Source organism: Brienomyrus brachyistius, chromosome 7 (assembly GCF_023856365.1).
Source record: "Brienomyrus brachyistius isolate T26 chromosome 7, BBRACH_0.4, whole genome shotgun sequence".
In the NCBI taxonomy this organism is placed as follows: domain Eukaryota; kingdom Metazoa; phylum Chordata; class Actinopteri; order Osteoglossiformes; family Mormyridae; genus Brienomyrus; species Brienomyrus brachyistius.
This window is the reverse complement of record NC_064539.1, coordinates 9,458,728-9,481,312: the sequence shown is the minus strand read 5'-3', so window position 1 is coordinate 9,481,312 and position 22,585 is coordinate 9,458,728. Positions and strand designations below refer to the sequence as shown.

General features: G+C 44.4%; 1 protein-coding gene across 6 annotated transcripts; it reads left to right on the top strand.

The window, feature by feature from the left end:
* The first annotated feature begins 487 nt into the window (after positions 1-487).
* On the top strand, positions 488-22,452 carry slc25a25b (solute carrier family 25 member 25b). Of its 6 annotated transcripts, none has more exons than XM_049020906.1 (12): positions 488-1,568; positions 10,190-10,219; positions 12,343-12,469; positions 12,653-12,740; positions 14,026-14,061; positions 15,072-15,183; positions 18,271-18,429; positions 18,638-18,790; positions 18,872-18,979; positions 19,077-19,244; positions 19,479-19,629; positions 19,725-22,452. In XM_049020906.1, exons 1-12 carry the CDS (start codon positions 1,215-1,217, stop codon positions 19,904-19,906), a joined length of 1,668 nt encoding a protein of 555 aa, XP_048876863.1. In that variant the 5' UTR covers positions 488-1,214; the 3' UTR covers positions 19,907-22,452. The 6 variants fall into 6 exon arrangements, with proteins under 6 accessions (XP_048876863.1, XP_048876864.1, XP_048876865.1 ...); XM_049020910.1 differs by lacking the exon at positions 488-1,568 and adding an exon at positions 3,266-6,161; XM_049020907.1 differs by lacking the exon at positions 10,190-10,219 and having other exon boundaries at positions 489-1,568.
* Positions 22,453-22,585: the final 133 nt, after the last annotated feature.

Sequence of the window (22,585 nt, the reverse complement as noted above, 5' to 3'; positions counted from 1 at the left end):
TGTGTGTACCTGCGTACGAGCATATTTTCCAAATTTTCCTTCGCAATACTTTTACCCCCTTTCTGAAAAATAGAAATTTAAAACATTTGTATTATTTGTATGAGATTTCGGTTTTTTATTCTAAATTGCACGTATCACACGTTTTGCGTATCGTACGCAAACGTCGTACGATCTTCTGTGTAGATCAGTAACGCAACAGCTTGTAGAATCGGCTTCCGTCCGCCTTCCGAAAGGCATTTACACCCGCCACGATTAGGTCCGCCTCCGTGTCCCACATCCTAATTTCATTGGCTAAGATTTGGGGACCCGACGGAATAAATTGCACCGTTATTTTCAAGCACGGTGAGCAATCAATTGTAATGCATGCGTTTTACAACCAAAATCGTACGTTTCCTGGTTATTTCATCTAAGGGAGTATTTCCGCATATCCGTTTTATTTGTTGCGACGTTTTTCCTAGCTATTTAAAATGAAGAATGGCATTAAACATAGATTATAATACGTCCAGCAGTTGCATTTATGTGTACAATTTGCAAAAAACCGTATTCCCATATTCCCAGTGACTTCTGGTCGCTTTTGAGCGCAATTATATGGTCGAAATTGATTGGTCGATAGACGTGCCCATCATTTGAACCTGCCTCCCCGCCCCTAAGCAGTCCCATTCAAAGACGTGAATCATTTCCTTCTAGGGGACTGCGTTCAGTTGCCGGCTTTTTCGTTTCTTACGTCTTCTGTCAAACTGACAGTCGGTAGACGGTGCGAAGGCGGTACAATCGGTGATAATCTACTGCAATATCCCTGGGATAATCAAGTTGGAAAGACAAAGAAGAGGAGGGGGAGGGATTTCTTCACCGGCATGGCAGATGTGGAGCCGCGCCGTCAGACTGAGCATCCAGCTCATCACTCACCGGGAGTGGAGTGAGGGCAAGGCGGAAAACATCTGGGTAATTCCTGTGGATTAAAACAAAAAAGACGCCACCTGGAATACGTCGGGCGTGTGCGGGGGGAGTAGTTCGTGACACGAATGCTTTTCTTATTAATGGGTGTCTTTATAAAATTTAATTATAACATGTAGCTATAATCCACGAGACACGTTTTTAACTTGGATTTATATTTTTATTTCTTTTGATTTAAAGGAAGTTTTTAGCATTTTATATAGAAGTTTTTACTTACTGGGACCGTCGGAGCTTTGCCGCGCTGTCCGACCTGCAGCACCATGCAGCAGAGATCGCTCGTCTCCCCGTTGCTTAGCGGTGTATTCTGTCAGTGCAGCTCGGCGGACGATGCCCATTGCTCTTCAGATTCAGGTGTAGGTGCTGGTACCGGATATGGAGCGACTGGGGCTCCAGCACACAAGCCCTGGGACTGCCCGCTAAGCGATTCCCCAAGCGCCCACCACGGGAGCGTGCACCCGTGCGGCGGCGCGGTGTGTGGCGGCCCGGACCAGGAGCACCGGCTCAAGGTCTTGTTCCAAGTACTGGACGTCAATAAGGACGGGGGCATCTGTGTGCAGGACCTGACCATCGGCCTCAAAAAGCTGGGTGTTCATCGCACTGAGAATGAGCTTATGGTAAGCATTCTATACATAAATGTATTTGTCGTGCAGGACGGAGAAAGTATGACTGGAATGATAATTACCTAGAAACAAGCGAGCGATAAAACATCTATTAAGCTGTGAAAGGAGGGGATTCTATCTGGAAAAGCAAAGACATTTTCTACGAAGTACTGAATAATTTCAGTGGTATGTGCTTTATAAAACACGTGGTCAGTCAGGTTGGTCTGGTCGTCCTCTGTAAGGCATGTAGACAAAATGTCTTGGATGGGAAATATTTCCTAGTTACCGCATTCCTCTGTAGTTCGAACAGGCTGTAAAGTCATTAAACTCTGATCTTGTGTTTATCGAGTTTGAAAAACGTTAAGAACGTCTCTCGAAAATTCCAGACTGCGAAGTTATTGCGTGTATTTTGGGATTCTTGGACTTTTTTCGTATATGACTGTAGTCTGCTCAGAGTACGGGGTCATCTGGGGTTCAGACCCCACACAAAGTGAGCCACCTGTTATTTTGTTCAGAGAAGTCAAAGACACAAGTATTAACGAAAATTTTAAATACAGTACATGAAATTAGACCTTGCTTCTAATTTGAGAATCTTAATTTGATCATTTTCTTTCTGCGGCGTGGGAGTGACGGGCAGTTTCTCCTCCACCATCTGAAGGGTGTGGACAGCCCTGATTGGTGGAAACGGGGGTTCTGGGCGGAGTCTGCGGTGCTCCAGTGTGGTTATAGTGGGCTGTGGACTGTGACATTCACATGGCTGTTAAGACACTGAGCTTTCAGGAGCTGGAATTAAGACAAAATTTGAAAAATGTTGCTGGCTTATTTTTCAGAAAGCAGAAATGTTCAGGTACATTTGAGAGAGAGAACTGCGTATACCCAGAGCTCTGAGTCCTGCCTGTTTGAATGAGCTGTTTTTTGTTTTTAATCTGCATAAATAATTAATGCTGCTAAACATCAAGATGCTGAATGTGTTTGCCAGCCTCCAGTTAGCTGAAAATATTGACTTCGAAAAACCCCTTTATTGAGGTCCACCTCAATGAAGTACCTGGTCATGTTTAGTACCATTCACTGCTTGTACAGCATGTGAGAGAGCATGTGTGTGTGTGTGTGTGTGTGTGCGCATGTGTACTTGTAGCTGCAGACACTGTTGCCTTCACTGTTGGTGAAATCATCAGATCTGCTGGTGGGGTCAGGAATACAACCTCCCTACCAAGATGTGACACCCCCCCCACCACCTTGCCATGCCAGGAAATCGTTTATTGCCCTGAACAGGGTATTCGGACATTGGTACAGTCTTTCACATTGCAGTCAGACCCTCCAGAACAGCAGCTGCACAAAAACTGCCGCATCTGTTTCCTGTAAATGGCACTAGTGACTGTCGTCTTTGCCTTCATGAGCTGAGTGCCTCATGCTGACTCTTAGTTGTTCTGCCTACGTGACTCGCTTCAGGATGTAATTTTACTGCCCCCAAGAACGGAGAACTTTGCATATCCTCTCTGTCGGAAACACCCTCCCAGCTGAGCCACTGTTGTCTCTGGTCTGTCGCCACAGCGATACCCGGCACAGGTGCTGGGTTGGGAATTGGCTCTTTCGCAGGCTGAGTTGCCTGAGTTGCCAGTGTCACCCCCCCCCCCCCAAACTTGAGAAGTCTGAGATGCTTATACAGTCACTGTTACTGTTTCTGGTGGACAGTATAGGATTTTGGGTCTTGCCATACTCCACCATACTTGCAGGTGGAGTATGGCATACTGCAGTCTCTGTTTTGGAGAAAATAAATAAGGATGGTGCATCTCATGGTGTCAAAGATGCAGAGATCAGAGAGTGGTGTGAGGGGTTGGGAGCATTGGGGTGATCTCCTTTGCTGCAGGTGTGACCTTGTGGACCGCAAACACCGAATGGAAAATACAATTTGTATATTTTCTACCTTTGGGGTGGTGTTTGTGCCAATGGGTCCGAGGAGCATTGGAGCCTTGAGATGGAAGGTGGACTCTCTACTGTTGTGTTCAGGCTCTGCAGCTTCACCCTGCCAAACCGTGCCTCATCCAGTCCATGACACTGGCGTCACTCCATTTGTTTGTGATTTTAATTTGTTCGTCTCCTCCTTTCCGTTCAACCATCACCGGTACAAGCGCATTTAGAACTTTCTAGAGCAGCCTTAGCCAAAAGTCAACATCCAAGCCTTAACCTGGAGGCTTGTGTGTAGTTCAAACACTCAAACAAATGTTAGTTCAGGTACACATTTTTCAACTATGCGCTGTCGTCATGGAGACAGCCAGGAAGACCGAACGACATCAAGTCTCCGATTGCAACTGGCCAACTGCAGAACTGAGTTAATCGACTGGCAGCCGGTCAGCAATACAGCAAATAAAGAGGTCATTCAGGATATATGGGATCGGTTAGCAATGCCTGCGTGCCTCGTTCTTTCCGCTGTGCTGACTGCATCCCCAGAGGGATCATAGCCACCTGGAGAATTTGTGTATGCTAAGCAGGTTCACATGGAGGCAGCAGCGGTGTGGCCATGGCACTGGGTGGAGGGTAGCCAGCCAACCCAGTGTGACCGAACCAGTCATGTGGCAGTGGGCCGTTAACGATCACATTGGGGTGACACATCTCAGCCAGCCAGAGATTCCCATAGTTTCTCCTTTTACCATTCCACTACCATGCTCATCTTGTGCATATTTATTTAATACTTGTTTAGCAGTAAAGGCTTAATTGAAGCTCTTACTGCAGTACCGCCCACTGTCATCTGCAGATTCCTGCGTTAAAAGGCGAAGGGCCTTCTGCGTTATTCATTAGTGATCTCGCACACATTTTGCTCAAGATTGACAATTGTCAGCATAAACAAACAGTTATACATAATGAGATGCACTCCCCATTTTGACTGGGGAAAGACTCCCCAACACTTCAGAGAGGGTAATGAGTGGTGTCTCTTCTCCATTCTTCCTCCATCGTCCAGCTATGTTTGCATGAAGATCCAAACTGAAATGATGATTTGGCTTAAGATGAATTTGCCCTCAGGCTGGAAAACTGACCAAAATTTTGAAGACTGGTGAACAGAGGCTGGCCCTCAGTTCCCTGTTCTCTGGACAGAGATCTCTGATTGTGGGGGGTGGGGGTGGGGTTTTAACCGTATCCCCTTCATCTGAACTCATGGTCTTGTGTCAAAAAATGAACATTTGTTTGTATCTGTTAGGGTAATATCTTAAAAATTGGGTCTGGATCAGCTTTTCTAAAGGCCTCATTACTGAATGGCATGAATGATTGAATAGAGAGGGAGAAATGAAAAAGGTAATGACTCCCACACTGTGCACCTTGGGGAGGGACTCGTCCTCTTATTGCCCATGCATATAGAGATGAATATGGCATCCAGATGAATGGGGAAAGCGGGAGGTGGGGGATTTGAACAAATCGGCCTCATGCCACACTGTGCTGTGCAGATCTGGAGCTGCTCCATGGCAGCATCTATGCAGTGATGAGGTTACTATGGCAACTCAGATGAGGTAGTAGAGGAGGAAGGGGGGGAGGCTGGGGAAACCACCTCAGCAAAATTTCCACAGAAGATGTAGAGAGAGAGAAGGACTGACTTCCCTCCCTATATGACAACAGCAAATCAGTCAGCTGCCGGCCAGTTCTTATTCTCTTTTGCGATTGGCTGCTAAGCTTGGACCTGATAGTGTGGGGCGTTCTGGTTGGCTTGCACGCAGCTGCAGTGAGGATGCAGATTTCTAGGGGGCCTCTTTTTTTACTGCATTACTCATCACTAATGCGGAACCGGCGTAGAGTGCTTGCTTGTGGCATGCGCTGCAACTACTGCCGATAGCTGCTGCATGCCACTCGCAGGGACGTGCTGGCCCAGTCTGGCTTTTCCTGAAACCTAGACGGCATCCTTTTCTGCCAGAGCATGGTTATTAACAACCGTGGTGCCACTTTGACATAGGATCACAGTCTTCCGTCTGCAAAATTTAGCCGGAGAGATTCCCTACTGAGGTAAAGCAGTCTTATAGATTTTCTTTTTTGTTTTTCGGCACATGGATACGGCGAAGATGCAGGGCTCCTGAGAGAGACAGCGTGAGGAGAAAGGCTCTTCTTTTGCAGGGTATTTGGGGTGAGCTGCTCGTGTTTAAGGACATTCCCAAATACAATATTCAGCCTGTCCTGACCTCTCCACGATGTTTCTGCTGTGAGTGTCTGTATTTGTGTACTTGTAGCTGTGCATTTACCTCTGACGTGAATATGTAAGTGAATGTGATTAAGTCTGTAAGTGTGTGTGTCCGTGGCTGTGTGCGGCTGTGGGGAAAGTCAGGCGGCCCAAGTTGTGTGCCTCCGTTGTACCTGACTCTTTGGAGCAGTGCACTGTGGGAAGGGATGCTGTTGGAGATCTGCCGGTCCGCCTTGCGCTGGCTCTCAGGAGCTGGGGGGGCCTCGTGTGATCCCGAGGGTGAGCTGGTCACCAGGAGCTACAGGACAGGAGAGGAAGAGGAGAACAAGCAAGGGGGGCTGGGCTCAGAGCCCCGGTCAGACCCTCCGGCAAGAAGCGCGGAGAGCCTGGAGGCAGGGAAGCGGACCGCAGTGCTCATCATGGTGACACCACCACCGGACTTCCAGCAGGTACAGCAGCATGTAGAGCTTGCTTCCTGCCCCCCTCTCTAGAGATAGACCTAATTACATAAGCAGAGAGGGCAAGCAGGGGATGCTTAAGGGGCATTAAATGTCCTTTTGGAGTTTTTGGCCACATTGTTAGCAGGGGGGCATATAGAGGGTTCAGGGCCATGATGGCAGTCCTAGAACTGGAAGTGGCCTCTTAGCAGAGATTATGGCTTTTTGGATTAGGATGTCTTGGCCAGAATTAGTCCCCTTCAATTGCCTTTATACTGCAAATAGTCTGGACTGTGGTGCATTTTCCACACAGGGGGCGCCCGACCTCCCCTAGTTATTTTCCCCAAAGGCTGCTGTTGTAAACATTTGGGCAGAATGTCCCAGAAGACGGAGCAGACAGTGTGATGAGACCCATTAGATCCAGCTGAGGGTGGCTGTGCCCAGCATCAGCAAGGAGAAATGATGGATTCTGGTAGAATTTGCATGATTTGTTAAGTAAAGCAACTTAATCCCTGGTCCAGAAGACGGGGACATCCATTGGGATTTCCATTTGCGCTGCTCATCTGCGTACTCATGATTTGATTACTGATTTTCGTGGCAGGGCCTGTTTTAACTTGCTGAGTCCTGGATTGAGTTGGACTTGAGCTGATCAGCTGGCTGATAACTTACCGATCATTCAGTCCGCATATCGGAATGTAACTGGCTCGGCTGGTGGGCTTTTCTCCTTGTTTTCCTATGCAATCGGCAACTGTTCCCTGCGTCTTGTTGACGAGGCCGTTTGATAAGTGTGAAAGCAAACTGCCTCAACATGCAGCAGTCATGCTCGATTTTAGTCTCTCTAGCCAATCCTGCCCATTGGACCACTGTCTACACCAATGACCTTGTTTTGTGCTCTTGGTTGCGGTAATTTTTCCCACCATCCTGCCCTCACAGCCTCTAAATGATGCATCAGCATGTTCACCGTCATTTAATTACATACTGAAAACACTTTTTTTGACACTTAGCTGACTCCGTACTCAAATGTCCAGTAAATGTCTCCTCTAGAAACTAGAAATGTCTTTGGTGACAGACAGTGTCTGGAGAAAATTATTTTATTGTTAACATTGCTGTTAACCCGGGTTAAGAATATCCGAGTTGCAGACAATGCATCCTTATGAACGGACCACCATAAAGCCTATTATATAAAAATTTGAGTTAAACACAATGGTTCGTAGTAATGAACACACGGATTACTTTGTGACGTTTGCGAAAATGCTGCGTGGCTTCAGTGACTCATCAGCTCGAGGTACAGCACTGTATTTAGTCACTTTTATTATTATTGTATAATTATTATCCAGCCTCGTGCCCATTGTTCCCGGGATAGGCTCCGGACCCCCCGCGACCCAGTAGGATAAGCGGTTTAGAAAATGGATGGATGGAATTATTATCCATCCATCCATTGTCTGAAACCGCTGTATCCCAACTGGGGTCACGGGGGGCGGAGCCTATCCCGGGAACAATGGGTGCAGGCGAGAACCAACCCTGGGCAGGCGCCAACACACCCCAGGGCGCGCACACTCACAGGGCCAATTTAGACTGACTAATTAACCTATGCTGCACGCTTTTGGACCATGGGAGGAAACCAGAGCCCCTGGTGGAAACCCACGTGAAAACGGAGAGAGCGTGCAAACTCCACACAGAAAGGACCTGGGACCTTCTTGCTGTGAGGCAGCAGCGCTAACCACTGCGCCACCCCTTATTTTATTATGTTCAGTAGTATCTTTTGGACTTGCTTACGAATTCGACTTAAAGGTGGACTTAAGGAATGGATCTCGTTCATATCCTGGTGACTGCCTTTTCTTGGTCCTTATATTCAGTATCCGAATGTTAGCCTTAATGATGGCGGTTAGCGGTTAGCTCTTTGTGTAAGTTTCTCTGATTTGGCACAAACTCCTATAGACTCGCACTGAATTCCTGCTGATCCCTAACCTAAGGCCACTGAATCTGTCAAAATCGATTCAAAATATAAAAAAGAAAAACACACACCTGCTTCATAATCTGGTGAATGGCATGAATTGTTACAGTCTACTGCCCGAGGCATAGATGTTTCATTATATGGATAATATCTGCCGGAAGGGGTAGGCCCAGCCTGCCAGGTTCCTTCTGCTTCCTTGTTTCTATTAATCCTCTATCTTTAATACCATGTCGTCCTTTTATTAGCCTTGTGGCCTGTACTACGAAGTGGGGTTACTGGCTTGTCAGGGTAACTTGTCGGATAAGGTACCACAGTTTAAATGGACTTCATATTCGTTCACTTACATTTTGCCCAGACTACCTTAAATCTACCTTACCCTGGTAAGTCAGTAACTTCATAGTACAGGCCACTGGACTTCATGAAGTTGTACATTTTGCTGAAAAAATGTGTTAAGGATAAGCTGCCCCTGTGCTTTTATTTTTTTAGGGTAGCCTTCCCAGGAGCCATGATTAAATCCGAATTGCTCCATTTGCTTAGTCCAGCTCATCCCCTTCCCATCTGAAAAAAACACCTAATCCTCTTCTGTTGATAGATCCTGTGTAATTTGTGTGTCCGGCATCGTTTGCATGTCATCCTTGGAGCTTGGTTTGCGGTCCTGAGGGTTATAGGTTTGAACCCCACTGATAGTGTAGCAGATTATGTTTGAATACTCTTCTTATAGAAAAGAACGTTTTTTAAGTATTTGTGTGCATTGAGGGTATTAAGTCTTTATGAGTGAAAATGTAGATTACGTTTGATAAGATTAGCAGTTATCTGTCCTTTCCTTTGGTCTTGCTCCCATGTCAGATACGGATTTGGGTGCTTTCGTTAAAAAAATGCACGATTTAGTGTTATAAAATTACTTAACAGGATTATGATTATTATTTTAAGTTTTACTACATTGCTAAATTAAGAAAACAATTTAGCATTAGATGTGACTAAAGCTTCAATGTTGTTTTCCTAAAGATTGATAGTATCTTTATCTCACCGTCTTATTTAACCTGGTATAAAGCATTCTGACACGCTGTTAGAGCTGAGATCAGCGGCGGCGCCAGGGAGGAGCTGACCGTAGCTCTTCCTACAATGATCATAGCATCCCAACGGCACCCCCCAAAATAGTTTCTTTTTGTTGTCTTTTGTTTGTAAAATCTGTAAATCATAATGCTTCGTCTGCTACATACTTTTTTTTAGAAATTAAACATCTATTAAAATAAATTTCAAAGAGATTGTGACATCACCCGTCTCTTACCTTGACTGCGCGTTTGCCTCTTTCTAATAAATTTTCTAGGTGTTAGCCGCAGAAGAAGCATTTCCGATTCCTAATTCAAAAATTCCCTCGTCTGGTGGCACAGGGGAAGAAAATGGTAGTTTTGAGTGTGAGATTCCTACTGTTTTCCCGTCTTGGTCATACTCTCACACATAAGCCTGCTTTTGTACAAGTTCGAATTTATTTAATATTTTATTATCCTAAATAGCTTATCGAGGCTTATACATATTGTAACCTAAAAGTTAAAGCCCAGGCTCAAATTAATCATGCTCCCAAATAGCACCCGGAAAATTAAATCAATAGGGCCGCCGCAGGCCGAAATGGATGACCTTCTGAAGCGTAAATACAGCCCACTATGCCTTCCGAGCGCCGCGCGCTGAATGAAAGGCGGGGTTTCGTAGTACGTCTGCTGCAGGAAACGTCTCGTCTGATTGGTCGCTGCACGTTGCACAATAAGCCGGCTCCTTCATGCTGACCAATGACATCGCGCCCCCGATTAATAGAGCGCGGTGCTATTGAAGTTCTTTGCCATGGGTGACCGGCGCAGTCCTGGAATGAGTGATGCTGCTGTAGGACAGCGGTCCGATCTGCGTATATGTTGCTGGTGTATTGGATTTGAATTTATTTTTCTTTTTTCAAAAAAAAAAAAAAAAGATGCTGTGCGTGTCTTTATACGTGGCCGTTCCCAATTCGAGCCAAGGTGAATTTGAGTATTTCGAGTCTGACGGACTACCATCCAGGCTGAAATGTCTTAAACTTAGTTTATTTTTGTCTTCCCAGGATTTCTCTACGTATCGAAGCTGGCGAAAGGTACGCACGGCGCCTTTTTGCACCGTTATCTGGTCTGGCGTGATAAATTGGCAGGTTTTCACTTGTTCATTGTCCCACTCAGATAAACATGATGAGGCGCGTGAAATGTAGAAAGTCTGTCTGAACCGCTTATATGCGGTAAATAATGTGTCCATTTTTCGTCCAGGTATTTCGCTGACATATTTTGATTTATGCTGTAGCGGTCTTGTGTGTGGGGTGTAGGATATTTTCCCTTAAAAACAGGTCCCAGTTATCCAGATCCCCGGATGCCATCCTTAACCCGTTTTAATTTTTTATACGAGTTATTCTACGACATCGGACAATGACATTTTAAATTTGTCTCAACACTGAACTAAGTCGTCTCGTTTATCAAATTTTTTCTTGTGGGAATTTATTTTTTATTCTGTCTGTTTATCTGAGCGTATTAATATATAAATCTGTCGTTACATGGAACGGCCCTATGAATAAACGATGGTAATAATACAAATTAAAGATCTTCGCAGCGCTCAAGTGATTGCCGTGGAAAATTGTATTTCTCGGGAATCCAGGCATAAATGAGGATCGGGTATACTGTGGAAATGTAGAGGTGGTTTAAAAGTCTGATGCTTCAGAAGGGGTGGTTTAAAATCCATGCTGCAAACTAGTGGATTAAGGTGTCGTCAGACTAGACTTTGACATTTTCCAATAATCTTATCAGTCTTGGTTTGTAGTGTTGACAACAGAGGATCTAAAAGGAGACTGTGACTATTTCATGTCTGAGGGTTTACACTATATTCCCCTTGTGACTTGAATTCTCTAAAAGAAGAAAATACTTTTGTCTTATTGTTTGTCTAGCTTCAGCTAGTGAGAGTTCAGTTTGTATGGGATACACAGCCTCCAGTAGAGTCTGACCAGATGCAAGGTGAAACCCATAAATGACTTTAATCACTACATGAATGAGCGTCACGGCTCAATTTCCCTCCATGACGTTGGCCTGTCTGGCCAGGGCTAGTTTTTGCTGGGTTTCAGATGGTGTTATTGACAATGTAGAGGAATACTGGAGGACGAGGTCAGTCGACCCTGTAACCACACAGGTTGGGATATGAGAGTACGCTGTCAGTATGAAAGTACTGATTTAAAATAATGGTAGTAGCATTACATAATGTCTGTGTGTCAAAAGCCAACAAAGAATTGTTGTGGGAGTAAGGAAATAGATCCCCATGGACGAGCCTGTGGTAGCGTTAAAAAAATATTTAGCAGATACTTGTATCCAGTGTGACGTACATTTGAGAGAGCAGGCACAGCATCGTGATGTGTAGAACCACATACCTCACTACCTACCTAGGCACTGGAAAAGCTGTGTTTTAAGGTTTCCAATATTAAAATCTGGAAACCATTTCTGTGTATCTGGGACCAAATTTAAACTGCCAGAGAGCAAGTTAACTTTCACCTTATACCAAAAGGTTCATCTGATAGGGCTAAACAAGGTGCTGCAGAACCTGTTACCCATAAACTATACATGAATTGGCCCTTCAAGTGATTTTTTAAAATAATTAATATTTTATTACTAGTTTTGTGGTTGTGAAAATAGATCTTTTGACCAAAAGTTTGCATTGTGAAGACCTACGGAGCTTTATTGATGTACTGTTGAGTTAAAAGGCAGATATAAAAATAGATTTGGAGAGATTAAATTATCTCTGAAGGTGAAGCGGTTGATCCTCAGGTTTGATTTTGTTACCTCCCTGAACGCTGTCTGGTTGACTATTACTGATGACAAATACTCTGCAAAATGTTTTTCTTACGGGTTGGGCAGGGCGACATCCACGTGAGCCCTCTTCCATTTGCATTAGCTATGATCTGCCAGGCATGAAAAGTGCTGTAGCACTTCTGTGATAAGGGCTGCATCCTGCTTAATAGAGCAGAAGGATGGGTGATGTCCCTGGCAGACAGTGGCTGGCAGAACACTTAATGGAAGGCAGTCCTGTGATATACGTGGTGGTTGTTTGTATTGCGTTTGAGTCATTTTTGTGTCATTTTTCTGGTCTGTGTTTGTCTTGTGGCTTGTTCTTTCTTCAGTTGTGCTTACATGCTTCAGATCTTATGGATAACTAGCTATGACTTGCATCATTCTACCTCCCATCTAGAAAATTGTAAAAGCTGGGGACAAGGACCTAGATGGACAGCTGGACTTTGAGGAATTTGTCCACTACCTTCGTGACCATGAGAAGAAGCTGAGGCTCGTTTTCAAGAGTCTAGACAAGAAGAATGATGGTAAGACCATTCAGAGGGGCCAGTAGCACCTGGATCAAGTGTGTCAGCCCTGACGCTTGGGAACTGAGTCTCAAAGCAGGGCATGATTAAATTGTCACTAACGTAGATAAGTCCACTATGTTGGGGATAATGTTTTTATTGTTGTAACTGTACTTGACAGTGACTGTGTATTTTAATGGGCAGGTCACATTGACTCGCAGGAGATCATGCAGTCCTTGAAGGACCTTGGGGTACACATCTCAGAGCAGCAGGCAGAGAAGATCTTAAAAAGGTAGGAGTGCAGGGAGAGCATTTGTGGGTTTGAGTTCTGCTGAACGGTTCTTCTCACAATAACCATACGACACCAAAACGTTCCCTCTGTACGTCCTATGAATTGTGCTTTTTGTGTGTCCTTCACAGATGCAGTCCAGACCAGTTTAATTTCAAAACCTCGTTTGGGGGGGACTGTCTTTGATGCAATATCCAGAGTTTATGAGCCTACAAGCTCCTCTGTTCTAGCATGTTCCCAAGCTACTGAGAGAGGCAGCCCTGCTCAGACGTGACCTTGAGAACCATGTTCCTCCAGAGCCTCAGGCTTATTGGGAAACCTGCAGGCTTTGAAGAGGCTATAGGTCACCTGTTATGCTTCAAATCAAGTATTTCCCTGAGGTATTATAGGTGACTTTTAAGCAAGACAGAACCTGATTTTTCCTTACTCTTATGCGTGTTTCTGTTACACATTATCAAATCTGAGGGGTGTACTGCAAAGTGAGTTAGCAGGGTTTCTTGGGGCTTACTTCCGAGTTTTGGGTACTAGGAATTGTAACTCACCTTTAAACGAAGTATGTTGCCATGGTAATTTATGCTGGACACACCTAACCCGCTCGGAGCAGGTTTAAGTGCAGGCTTTCAGATTGAGGCGCAAGTCCTGCCATTCCACCAAAAAATGTACCCTGTATAGGAGCCACCTTTCAGCTCAATAGTAGGGATGTGTGATTCCACTTCTTATCCTTTAGATCCAATACCAAGTCATACCGAAAGATTTATTCCAATACTGGGGGTCAGTTCCAGGCACTTTGTATTGGGGTGTTGACTATGGAATTTGGCTTACATGGCCGCCAGAGGGGGGGGTGTATTATCTGCCTCTTAAAGAGCAGCCCTTAGTTTGTATCCTTAGTTTCCGACGCTGATACCACCCCTTTTATGCAATCACACATAGCCTTTGATTAAGAAAGCCCAAGTTAAGTAACACCAAGTGTTACTAACCATTAACTTAACTCTGGGTATGTAAAACTCGCTTCCTAGTACACAGCAGTGGGCTAAAGGCTCACTGTGACTGAAAACTCATCCCTTTTCCTCACTGGTGTGTCAGAGGTACCTATTTCTGTGTTGAACCTGTCCTCCTACGTCACCACAGTCAGACTGCTTGCGCAATCGAGCCTGGCTCTCTTGTTTACTGGTCTGTCGAAAGGGCTCCCCTCCCCACGAGGAATCGGTCCATCCCAGTGTTTGTCGGTTTTAACCGTCTGTCTATGTGCTTCCCTCTTCACCTCTTTCTCCTCCATTGTGTGTCTCAGAATCAGGAGGGGGCATATCTGGGCCCCTATCGCGTAGTAAGTAATGGATTCCACTCCAGTTGCTTGGCTTGCCTAAACCCTGCCCCTCCCACCATAATGGTTAATGGTGAGCACACACCATCTCTCCAGCTGCCCCACCCCCCAAACTCAACATATTCATTATTACCATGCTTCTTCATCAAAAGGGGAATGGTGTGTCAGAGGTACCCGTCTGGTCTTAGAGGAATGTCTTATGAGGAGAGGTTAGCTGAGCTGAATCTGTTCAGCTTCGAGCAAAGGAGGCTAAGGGGGGACATGATCCAGGTGTATAAGATTCTAACAGGTCTAGATGCTGTTCAGCCAAATAACTACTTCAGCATATTAGTTTAAATACTAGAACTCGTGGCCATAGGTGTAAATTAGTGGGAGAACATTTTAAACTGAATTTGAGGAAGCACTTCTTTACACAGCGTGTAGTTAGAGTATGGAATAGTCTTCCTGTTAGTGTAGCACAAGCTAAAATCCTGGGTTCCTTTAAATCGGAGCTAGGTAAGATTTTAACAACTCTGAGCTATTAGTTAAGTTCTCCCCAAATGAGCTTGATGGGCTAAATGGCCTCATCTCGTTTGTAAATTTCTTGTGTTCTTATGGGGGGGGCGGGAATCGCAGAAGCATAACATGAGACAGAAATCAGGCTGAAAAGACCATCACAGTTTCATTAGGCTGTTGGCATGTAACACCCCCCCCCCCACAATCCACAAGGGTTGGGAATGCTAAGATATTCAAAGGGAATTCCACCAAAATGGTCACTGTTTCCTAGGTGGCATCTTGCATATCAAATAAGAAATTCACTGTGTGACGTCACCCGGAGGGGCCTCCATTCCAGTATGAACTAACAGTCTATGGAAAGATATTGACGATATTCATGTTGGTTTTTGCTATAGTGAAGAACAAAACTTGAGATGATTCAGTTTTTGTGGAATTCCTCTTCGTTGTGGTGATGTGCCAAGGCGGTGACACGCGGACTCGGCTATGGCGGGTCGGTCACCTGTTTTGTCGACCCACAGCATGGATAAGAACGGGACAATGACAATCGACTGGAACGAGTGGAGGGACTACCACCTGCTTCACCCTGCCGACAACATCCCGGAGATCATCTTGCACTGGAAGCATTCCACGGTAAGACAGCAGCCCCCTACCTGCAGATCAGGCGGCGGTTGTGTGGTTGGAGGTAAACCTGGAGGTGTGAATTTTAGCCCTTGCATTACTGCTTTGCAGCAGACTTGGCACCAACAAAAAGTCTAGAGTAAAGATTGGAGCGGATCCTTCAGTGATTAATCATCTCATTGACGGATGCCCCCAGCCAATTGCTCATCACAAGCAGTACTGTAGAAAAGAGTAGTAGAATTGTAATACTTTATTAATCCCCATGAGGAAATTTTCTTTACCCCATCTTCTCTCTATAAGACTAACAGGCACATATGTTCATAAAAAGACCCATCTTTGTTTATACAGCTATCATACTAATATAAATGTAGTGTTTTCTTTACTGCCCAACCACTGTGGGCTCCTTGGTGTTTAGAATTCAGCACCATTTAAAATCCTTCTTTTGACCATCAGGATCCAGATTAATCCTAAAAACGGGTCACTGGTGCAACCATCGATGTCAATTAGTCTAATATTAGTGTACAGTGGGCTGGAAGACTGGTTATAAGCCAAGCGAATATCCCAGAATGCCTTGTCGTATACCAGGAACATTTGAGAAGGCCCGTCTCTTAGCAACTTGCTTAGCAGGATATAAGGCTTTGGTGGGGACTGCTAGAGCTCAGAGTGAGCAGCAATGGAGAGGAAGGAAGAGGTTGAATCCTGTGGCCCCGAATGACCATGTGCATAGCAGATGTCAGTGTTTAGACTTGACTCTCAGCCGGGTTCCTTAACCTAGCCTGCCTCCGCAGCTCAGCCAAGGCACTCTCTTCAGCCTGTGACACATTCTTGCCCCATGGACACCGCTGTTAAGTTTCCTTCAGTTCTTTTTGTTTCACACCAAATGTTCTTCACAGAAATTTCTTAACGCATTTTAATTCACAGTGAAATGTAGTGGTGGGAAAAAATGTTGATTTATAAAAACAAAAATTTTTTAATGATTAACTGCGATACTGGTTTCGATGATCCAGTATGGATTCACACAATGCCGAAATGGAGCTAGTTAATGTATACCTTTTCCGTGTGACCAGAAATATTTTCACAGAATTTTTACTATATTTATAAAGTAAAACATCATCTGACAATGTACCTAAAACAAACAATCGCCAAAGAGAACGTATCGACCAAGAGAGGCAAGTCAGTAGTTCAGTCCCGTTCTGCTTTAACTCTAACAGCTGAATTATGAGACATAAATGATCAGATAAGTTGGTGATGTTGCAGTGAGGTGTGCCGACAAACACAAAGTGGTGCCGATAAGTCACTTGCTTTTGCTCAGTATTGTTTCTGTGGAATTTAAAACATTTCACTTCAACGGAAGATGAATGTCTTTTTGTGACCAGTTCTTGTTCGCTTTTCTCGTCTCCAGCCGTTTTGAGCAGGTCCAACGGCAGGGATGGAAACGGTTCTGATTGGCTTGGAGGGGGCATGCTAAGCTCCCACAGACATAGTGGTGGAAAGCTTCAGATGAGAGAATCTTCAAAAGGAACAATCATTAACAGGGTTGCCAAGTTTTGTTTTCTATGACACTAAAGATGTTTTAGCAACTTATTGATGGACTCGGCTATCACTGTTCTTGCAGTGTGACAGCTGCATGTGCATAACATGCAATTTAGATATTAGTTTTTCTCTTCCTTTTAGAACGTTTCTCGAATTTACACATGTTTTGCGAATGTAATCGCAACACCATGTCACTGGTTCACAGAAGAACATTAATTTTTCATTTCACACAAATTTCATTGATTGGCTCTGCTTTCATGTGCACTATAATAACTTTACACCAAAAACTATGCATGTATGAGGTCATCTTATAAGCTACATATGCAAATCGGTTCAATAACTTTCAGAATGATTGAAGAATATGTTGTATAAATTGCAGTAGTACGACGACGTACGTTTGCTTGCCTCAGTACATGATTTTGTTCCATTGTTTGCCATTTTTGTATCGTCATTTTGCCGTTTTCGAGTTATACAATGGTGTGTGACTTTAGTTCTTCAGGAAATCTGATGTTACTTGCCAGTGAACTTTACTAACAATAATTTGTTCTTCTTTACTGCAAGACTAATCTGTCAATGAAAGAGAGAAATGTCTATCCATTCATAAGTTAGCAGCATACTGTCATGCCCTGCTCGTCGGCTCCTCCTGTGTGCCACGCCCCCTGCTTACCCACGTGTGTTTCCCGGATTGTACCCAGCTGTGTCTGCTTATTTTCAATCAGTCCTGTGTATTTCAGTCCGTGTCTTACCCGAGTCCTTTGTCCGTCATTGATGTCAGTCGATGTTCGTGCCCTTGTCCCAGAATAAACCCCGTGTTTGCCCTGATCACGGCTTGTCTGCCCATTCCTGCCTGCTTGCCCGCACGATCGCCACTCTGCCCGCTTCGCCCGACCGCGTCCCGTGACACATACTTGTATGGACATTTTGACAAGACATCTAAGTATTTTTGACTGTCATGGTTCAGTTGACGCTGATAGTACTTTTTCATTTTAATGGCACTAACTAATTCATCAAGTATTTGTTAATGGGTTAATTGTTTTGTTGCAGTTATACCCTTTGCTTCTTAACCATGCTATTGCGTTATGTGTGAACTCTTCAGAGAAATAACTTACAGTCATGAGAACGTTAAGCATGTTTCATGAAATATGCCAAAGCAATCGAGGAATAGGACAGTGGAGAAAGAAAATGAAGGAATAGAGATGGACTTGGGGCTTCCTGGAGAGATGTGCTGCAGACAGATCATGTTGGCTGGCTCTGCTGGAGGCCTTCTGCACTGCCCAGTGCAAAGACGACTAGTAGTAATTATTGAGAAATACCGTAACATTACGCATAGTAGGGGCCTTTCATTCATTACACAATATGATATCACTCGTCACGGCAGAAGGGTAACTTCAAAATTAGAAGTCACTTTACTTGAAATAACTTTACTTGGGGATCGCGATGAATCTTGCCTATGGTACTACATTGAGTTAGACACCTGTTGCATTATAGCATATTCAAATATTCTAACACAGTGATTCAAATGCGATTCAAATTTCTCCTGAACTTTTTTTCCCTGTCTGACTGCAGATATTTGATGTTGGTGAGAGTTTACTGGTGCCAGACGAGTTTACGGCAGAAGAGCGGAAGACTGGCATGTGGTGGCGCCACCTGGTGGCAGGAGGAGGTGCAGGCGCCGTGTCCCGTACATGCACTGCACCACTGGACAGGCTCAAAGTGCTCATGCAGGTAAGGAGCGGTTTTCTCAGAGAAGCAGGCTTGGGCTACACACTGAAGCAGGATAACAAGATTTACGATTCAGTTTCAATTCTCTCTGTTTCAGTCTGTGTTGGACTAATGGATATTATCATTTATCCCGATGTTTTAAAATGAAAATGTTGCATGTTTTTTTGGACATTGCTCATGTGTTATTCCCTCCACCCCCTTTGTGTATCAGGTCCACGCCTCCAGGCGTAACAGTATGAGCATGACTGGAGGCTTCACCCAGATGATCCGAGAGGGCGGACTGCGCTCACTGTGGAGGGGGAATGGCATCAACGTCATCAAGATCGCTCCCGAGTCTGCCATCAAGTTCATGGCCTATGAGCAGGTAACACATACCCCGGTTTTTACTCCCCTGAGTCCACCTCCCTGCCTCCCATGCCCTGATTAGCTGCTGCCCCCGACTTAGATCAAGCGCCTGTTGGGAAGCAAGCAGGACTCCCTTGGGATCATGGAGCGACTGGTCGCCGGTTCCCTGGCAGGAGCCATCGCTCAGAGCAGCATATACCCAATGGAGGTGAGTAGATCGTGGCCCAGAAGTAGGTGGGTTCAGTCCGGTCTGTCCTGCCTCTTGACTACTCTGGAATGACCACGAACGTTTGTTTCCTTGCCAGGTCCTGAAGACCCGCCTGGCCTTGCGGAGGACTGGCCAGTACTCTGGCATCGTAGACTGTGCCAAGCATATCTTTCAGAAAGAGGGACTGACGGCGTTTTACAAGGGCTACATTCCCAACATGCTGGGCATCATTCCCTACGCGGGTATTGACCTGGCCGTGTACGAGGTGAGCAGCGAGCTGCGCTGGGTCCCATTTAGTCCATTACTCCATTTCGTCGTCATTATTTTCCATCATGAAGAAGTCGCTGCAATGTTCAGCCATTTAACCATGAATTCATATAACAGTTCTTTTTAACTTGGCCATTCAGTATTAGAGTGCCTCTTCACATTACTGAACTTGGTCATAGACGTTTGCTGTATTACGCTGGGTCTCCTCTGTCCTTATGAACCCCCCATTCAGACACTGAAGACCTCATGGCTGCAGCGGTATGCCACAGACAGCGCCGACCCTGGTGTGTTTGTCCTACTGGCCTGCGGGACCACCTCCAGCACGTGCGGCCAGCTGGCCAGCTACCCATTGGCGCTGGTCCGGACCCGCATGCAGGCACAAGGTAAGCCAGATTCCCTACAGTCCTCATGGTAATAATAAAAATAATGGCTGAATACCCCAGTTGTTGCAACCCCTTGCATCTTCTCCCCGCGCTAGCCTCCTTGGAGAGCGGACCTCAGATGACCATGACTGGACTTTTCAGGCATATTGTGCGGACAGAAGGGGTGACTGGGCTTTACAGGGGCATCGCCCCCAACTTCATGAAGGTCATCCCAGCGGTCAGCATCAGCTACGTGGTGTACGAGAACCTGAAGGTGACCCTTGGTGCAGCGTCATAACAAGTCAAGGCCAGCAGATCCACAGTGGGGCTCTTTCAGGAGTTTAAGGGACATATGGGACAAGCCTGGATCAATTACCCCCTCCCCTGAGCATTTGCACAGCCATCTCATCAGTGGGAATCCAGTGGAGGGTGGGCAGCTTCAGAGACTAGGGAGTGGGGGAAGATAACTGACACTGCTCTGGAGGAAGAGGAGTAATCATCACACCTGCTTCTAGTTTATTTATTTCTAGTGTTTTTTCAACTTTAATTGTATTTTAATCATCAAGAAATGAACCACATTAACTCCAAGTCACTGCAGGGCCCTGATATTATATATTTAACAATAAAAATGCATGTGATGTAAAGGCTGCAAAAGGTTACAGTGGTAACACTTCCTAGGAGGGAGGATACTTATTTTTTGAGTCTGTGCTGCTAAGTGGCTGCTTATTCAAGCTTTCAGCAACTTCAATGTATGCAGTGCCAGTGCCTCCCAGCGGGTGGCAGTGTTGATCAACCACGCTGGTTATAAGGATATTAATACAAAACACAAAGTGCAAAGGATCGGTTTGCTTTTGTTTTGGTCATCTTAGTTTAACTAAAAATTCCCCTAATATATAAACACTTTCTCTTGTATTTGCATTAATACTTTATCACTCTCCCTGAAGAGAAACCATTTTGAATTCGTTTGTTAGGTTTCCATTTAAATTATTTTCTTTAATCCGTTTAAGGCACATATCCCTATTCCTGTTGCATGGAGCCAAACTTGTATGACTATAAAGTGGACAAATATAATACAAGAGAGGAAATTGCCTTATCGGTCTGAATTGTCAAGAGCAGTTGTTGAGATAACAATTGTCAATAATTTATTTTTATACCTCCTGAAGAACATTTTAAATGGACCTGTTTTGTAGACACTGCATGGAGAGCAGGTGCGGCATTAACAAGTTTCTTTAAGTTAAATCGTTTAGTTTCATTGCAGAGCTCGAAATTTCTTGAGCTCTTTGTGTAAATTTGACTACCGAAAACATGGTGACTTTTCAGATGCATCCGGACTAGCCAAGGATGAGGTGTATGGAATGGTATAGCAGGAGATGTAATCCCCTTATCAGTGTTTGTACTCACTGCACTGCAAAAACAAGGCCGCTGTTTACTTCACTTCATGGTGTGTAGATTTAACTAATGTAGTTGAATAACACTTAAGCACTTTAAAATTAACTCTCTTTAACCATGTTTTATTTTCTTTGTCAGTCAATCAGATGCAGTCAGTTTTTCTTAACTGATGGTAAAATATGCCCTGGCGTTATTGGTTCGTTTAGGACGTGTTTTTGTTTTATGAAAAATTGTGGAAATGCTGTTTGACCATAATGCCTAATTTACATAAATAATTTTCATGCACCTGAGGGATTCCCTTGCTTTAAGATTCTTGTCTGACAATGTCCAGTATTTTTATGGGGAGGAAAAACCCAGAAAAACACTTTTATCCCCCCTCTGCTGTTAGAATTTCGCCTCGGCCGTCACTGTTGCCTTATATCGCATGAAACCGATTGTTAGACTTCAAAGGGGCAGGGGCTACCCCAAACCCTAGGGGGAGCTGTGGGTGGGGGAACTGGTTGACTTTTCATTTTATGTTTACCTCTCAGGGAGGACTTGGACAGAAGGAAGGGGAATCCGTTTACTGAAATGACTAAATTGCACTTCTCTTAGTTGGTCTTAAATTCCTTTTCAGTACGGAATTCCTGTTCATTTCTGTTTCCCGGTAATGTTATGCTCGCCTTTAGTTTTTGACGGAATGACTTCCCTCCCTTTCAAAATGTTATTTATGCTTGGTAACAATTATGTAAAATGTGCACAGATTTTATGTGCATTGTAGAATAAACGTGGCATGACCAGAAAGGATACCATGATGGTTTGGCCTTTATAATTAAAGACAGAGCTTCATTTACTTTCATATACTCTCACCAGCCCAGGATTGTATTCTGGAGCCTGTCCATCACCCCAAAACACAAATTTAAATGTTTAGTGAAATCACCACCCAGATACACATCCCATAATAATCTAATCATCTAGGCAGCTAATCTATAAGAATGCTGCTTTACTGTGTCTAGATAACAGTTTGATCTACATGCAAGCAATGCATAGACTATAGATGAGTGAACTTTCATCCTTTTGAACATCCTTCTGAAACATTTCCATACTACTGCTTAAAAATGACTGGCATGATGCTTGTTTGGACTTAACCCTGATTACTGGCTGACATGTGACTCTCATGATGTGCAGACATTTGGTGGAAAAAGTCTCAAGTCAAACCTCCTTTAGCTAACAAGTGGAACCGAAATGTCTGTGTAGCAAAACATATCTGTACTTAAGCATCAACCTAGATCTGTTTTGTAAAAGAGAATATTGTGATGTGGTGCAATGAGCAATGCAAAATCTGCCATGTTTAGGTTCGTTTCTTTGTTTTTGTTTGCTTATTAAAAACCCTAATGTGATATGTAGAATATGATTGAATGAATGTCATTTATGTTGTTATGGGAACAAGTGTAAAATAAAGATATACTTAGCTGAGATGTTTTCGTGTTTGATTTTAAAGTGGTATTCAGTATTTTTTTGGTTACGTGTTTTTCAGGGAATTTTCACCACGGATTCTTTAGAGACATAAGCATTAAGGATTCTCATGTAAGAAACTGGCTGTTATGAA

Excerpts from the sequence above, each read along its gene's own strand:
- slc25a25b (XM_049020906.1), top strand. The coding sequence starts at position 1,215 with ATGCAGCAGAGATCGCTCGTCTCCCCGTTGCTTAGCGGTGTATTCTGT. Across the intron at positions 12,470-12,652 it reads TCTAGACAAGAAGAATGATG|GTCACATTGACTCGCAGGAG; the intron begins GTAAGACCATTC and ends TTTAATGGGCAG. Across the intron at positions 18,980-19,076 it reads GCAGCATATACCCAATGGAG|GTCCTGAAGACCCGCCTGGC; the intron begins GTGAGTAGATCG and ends TTTCCTTGCCAG.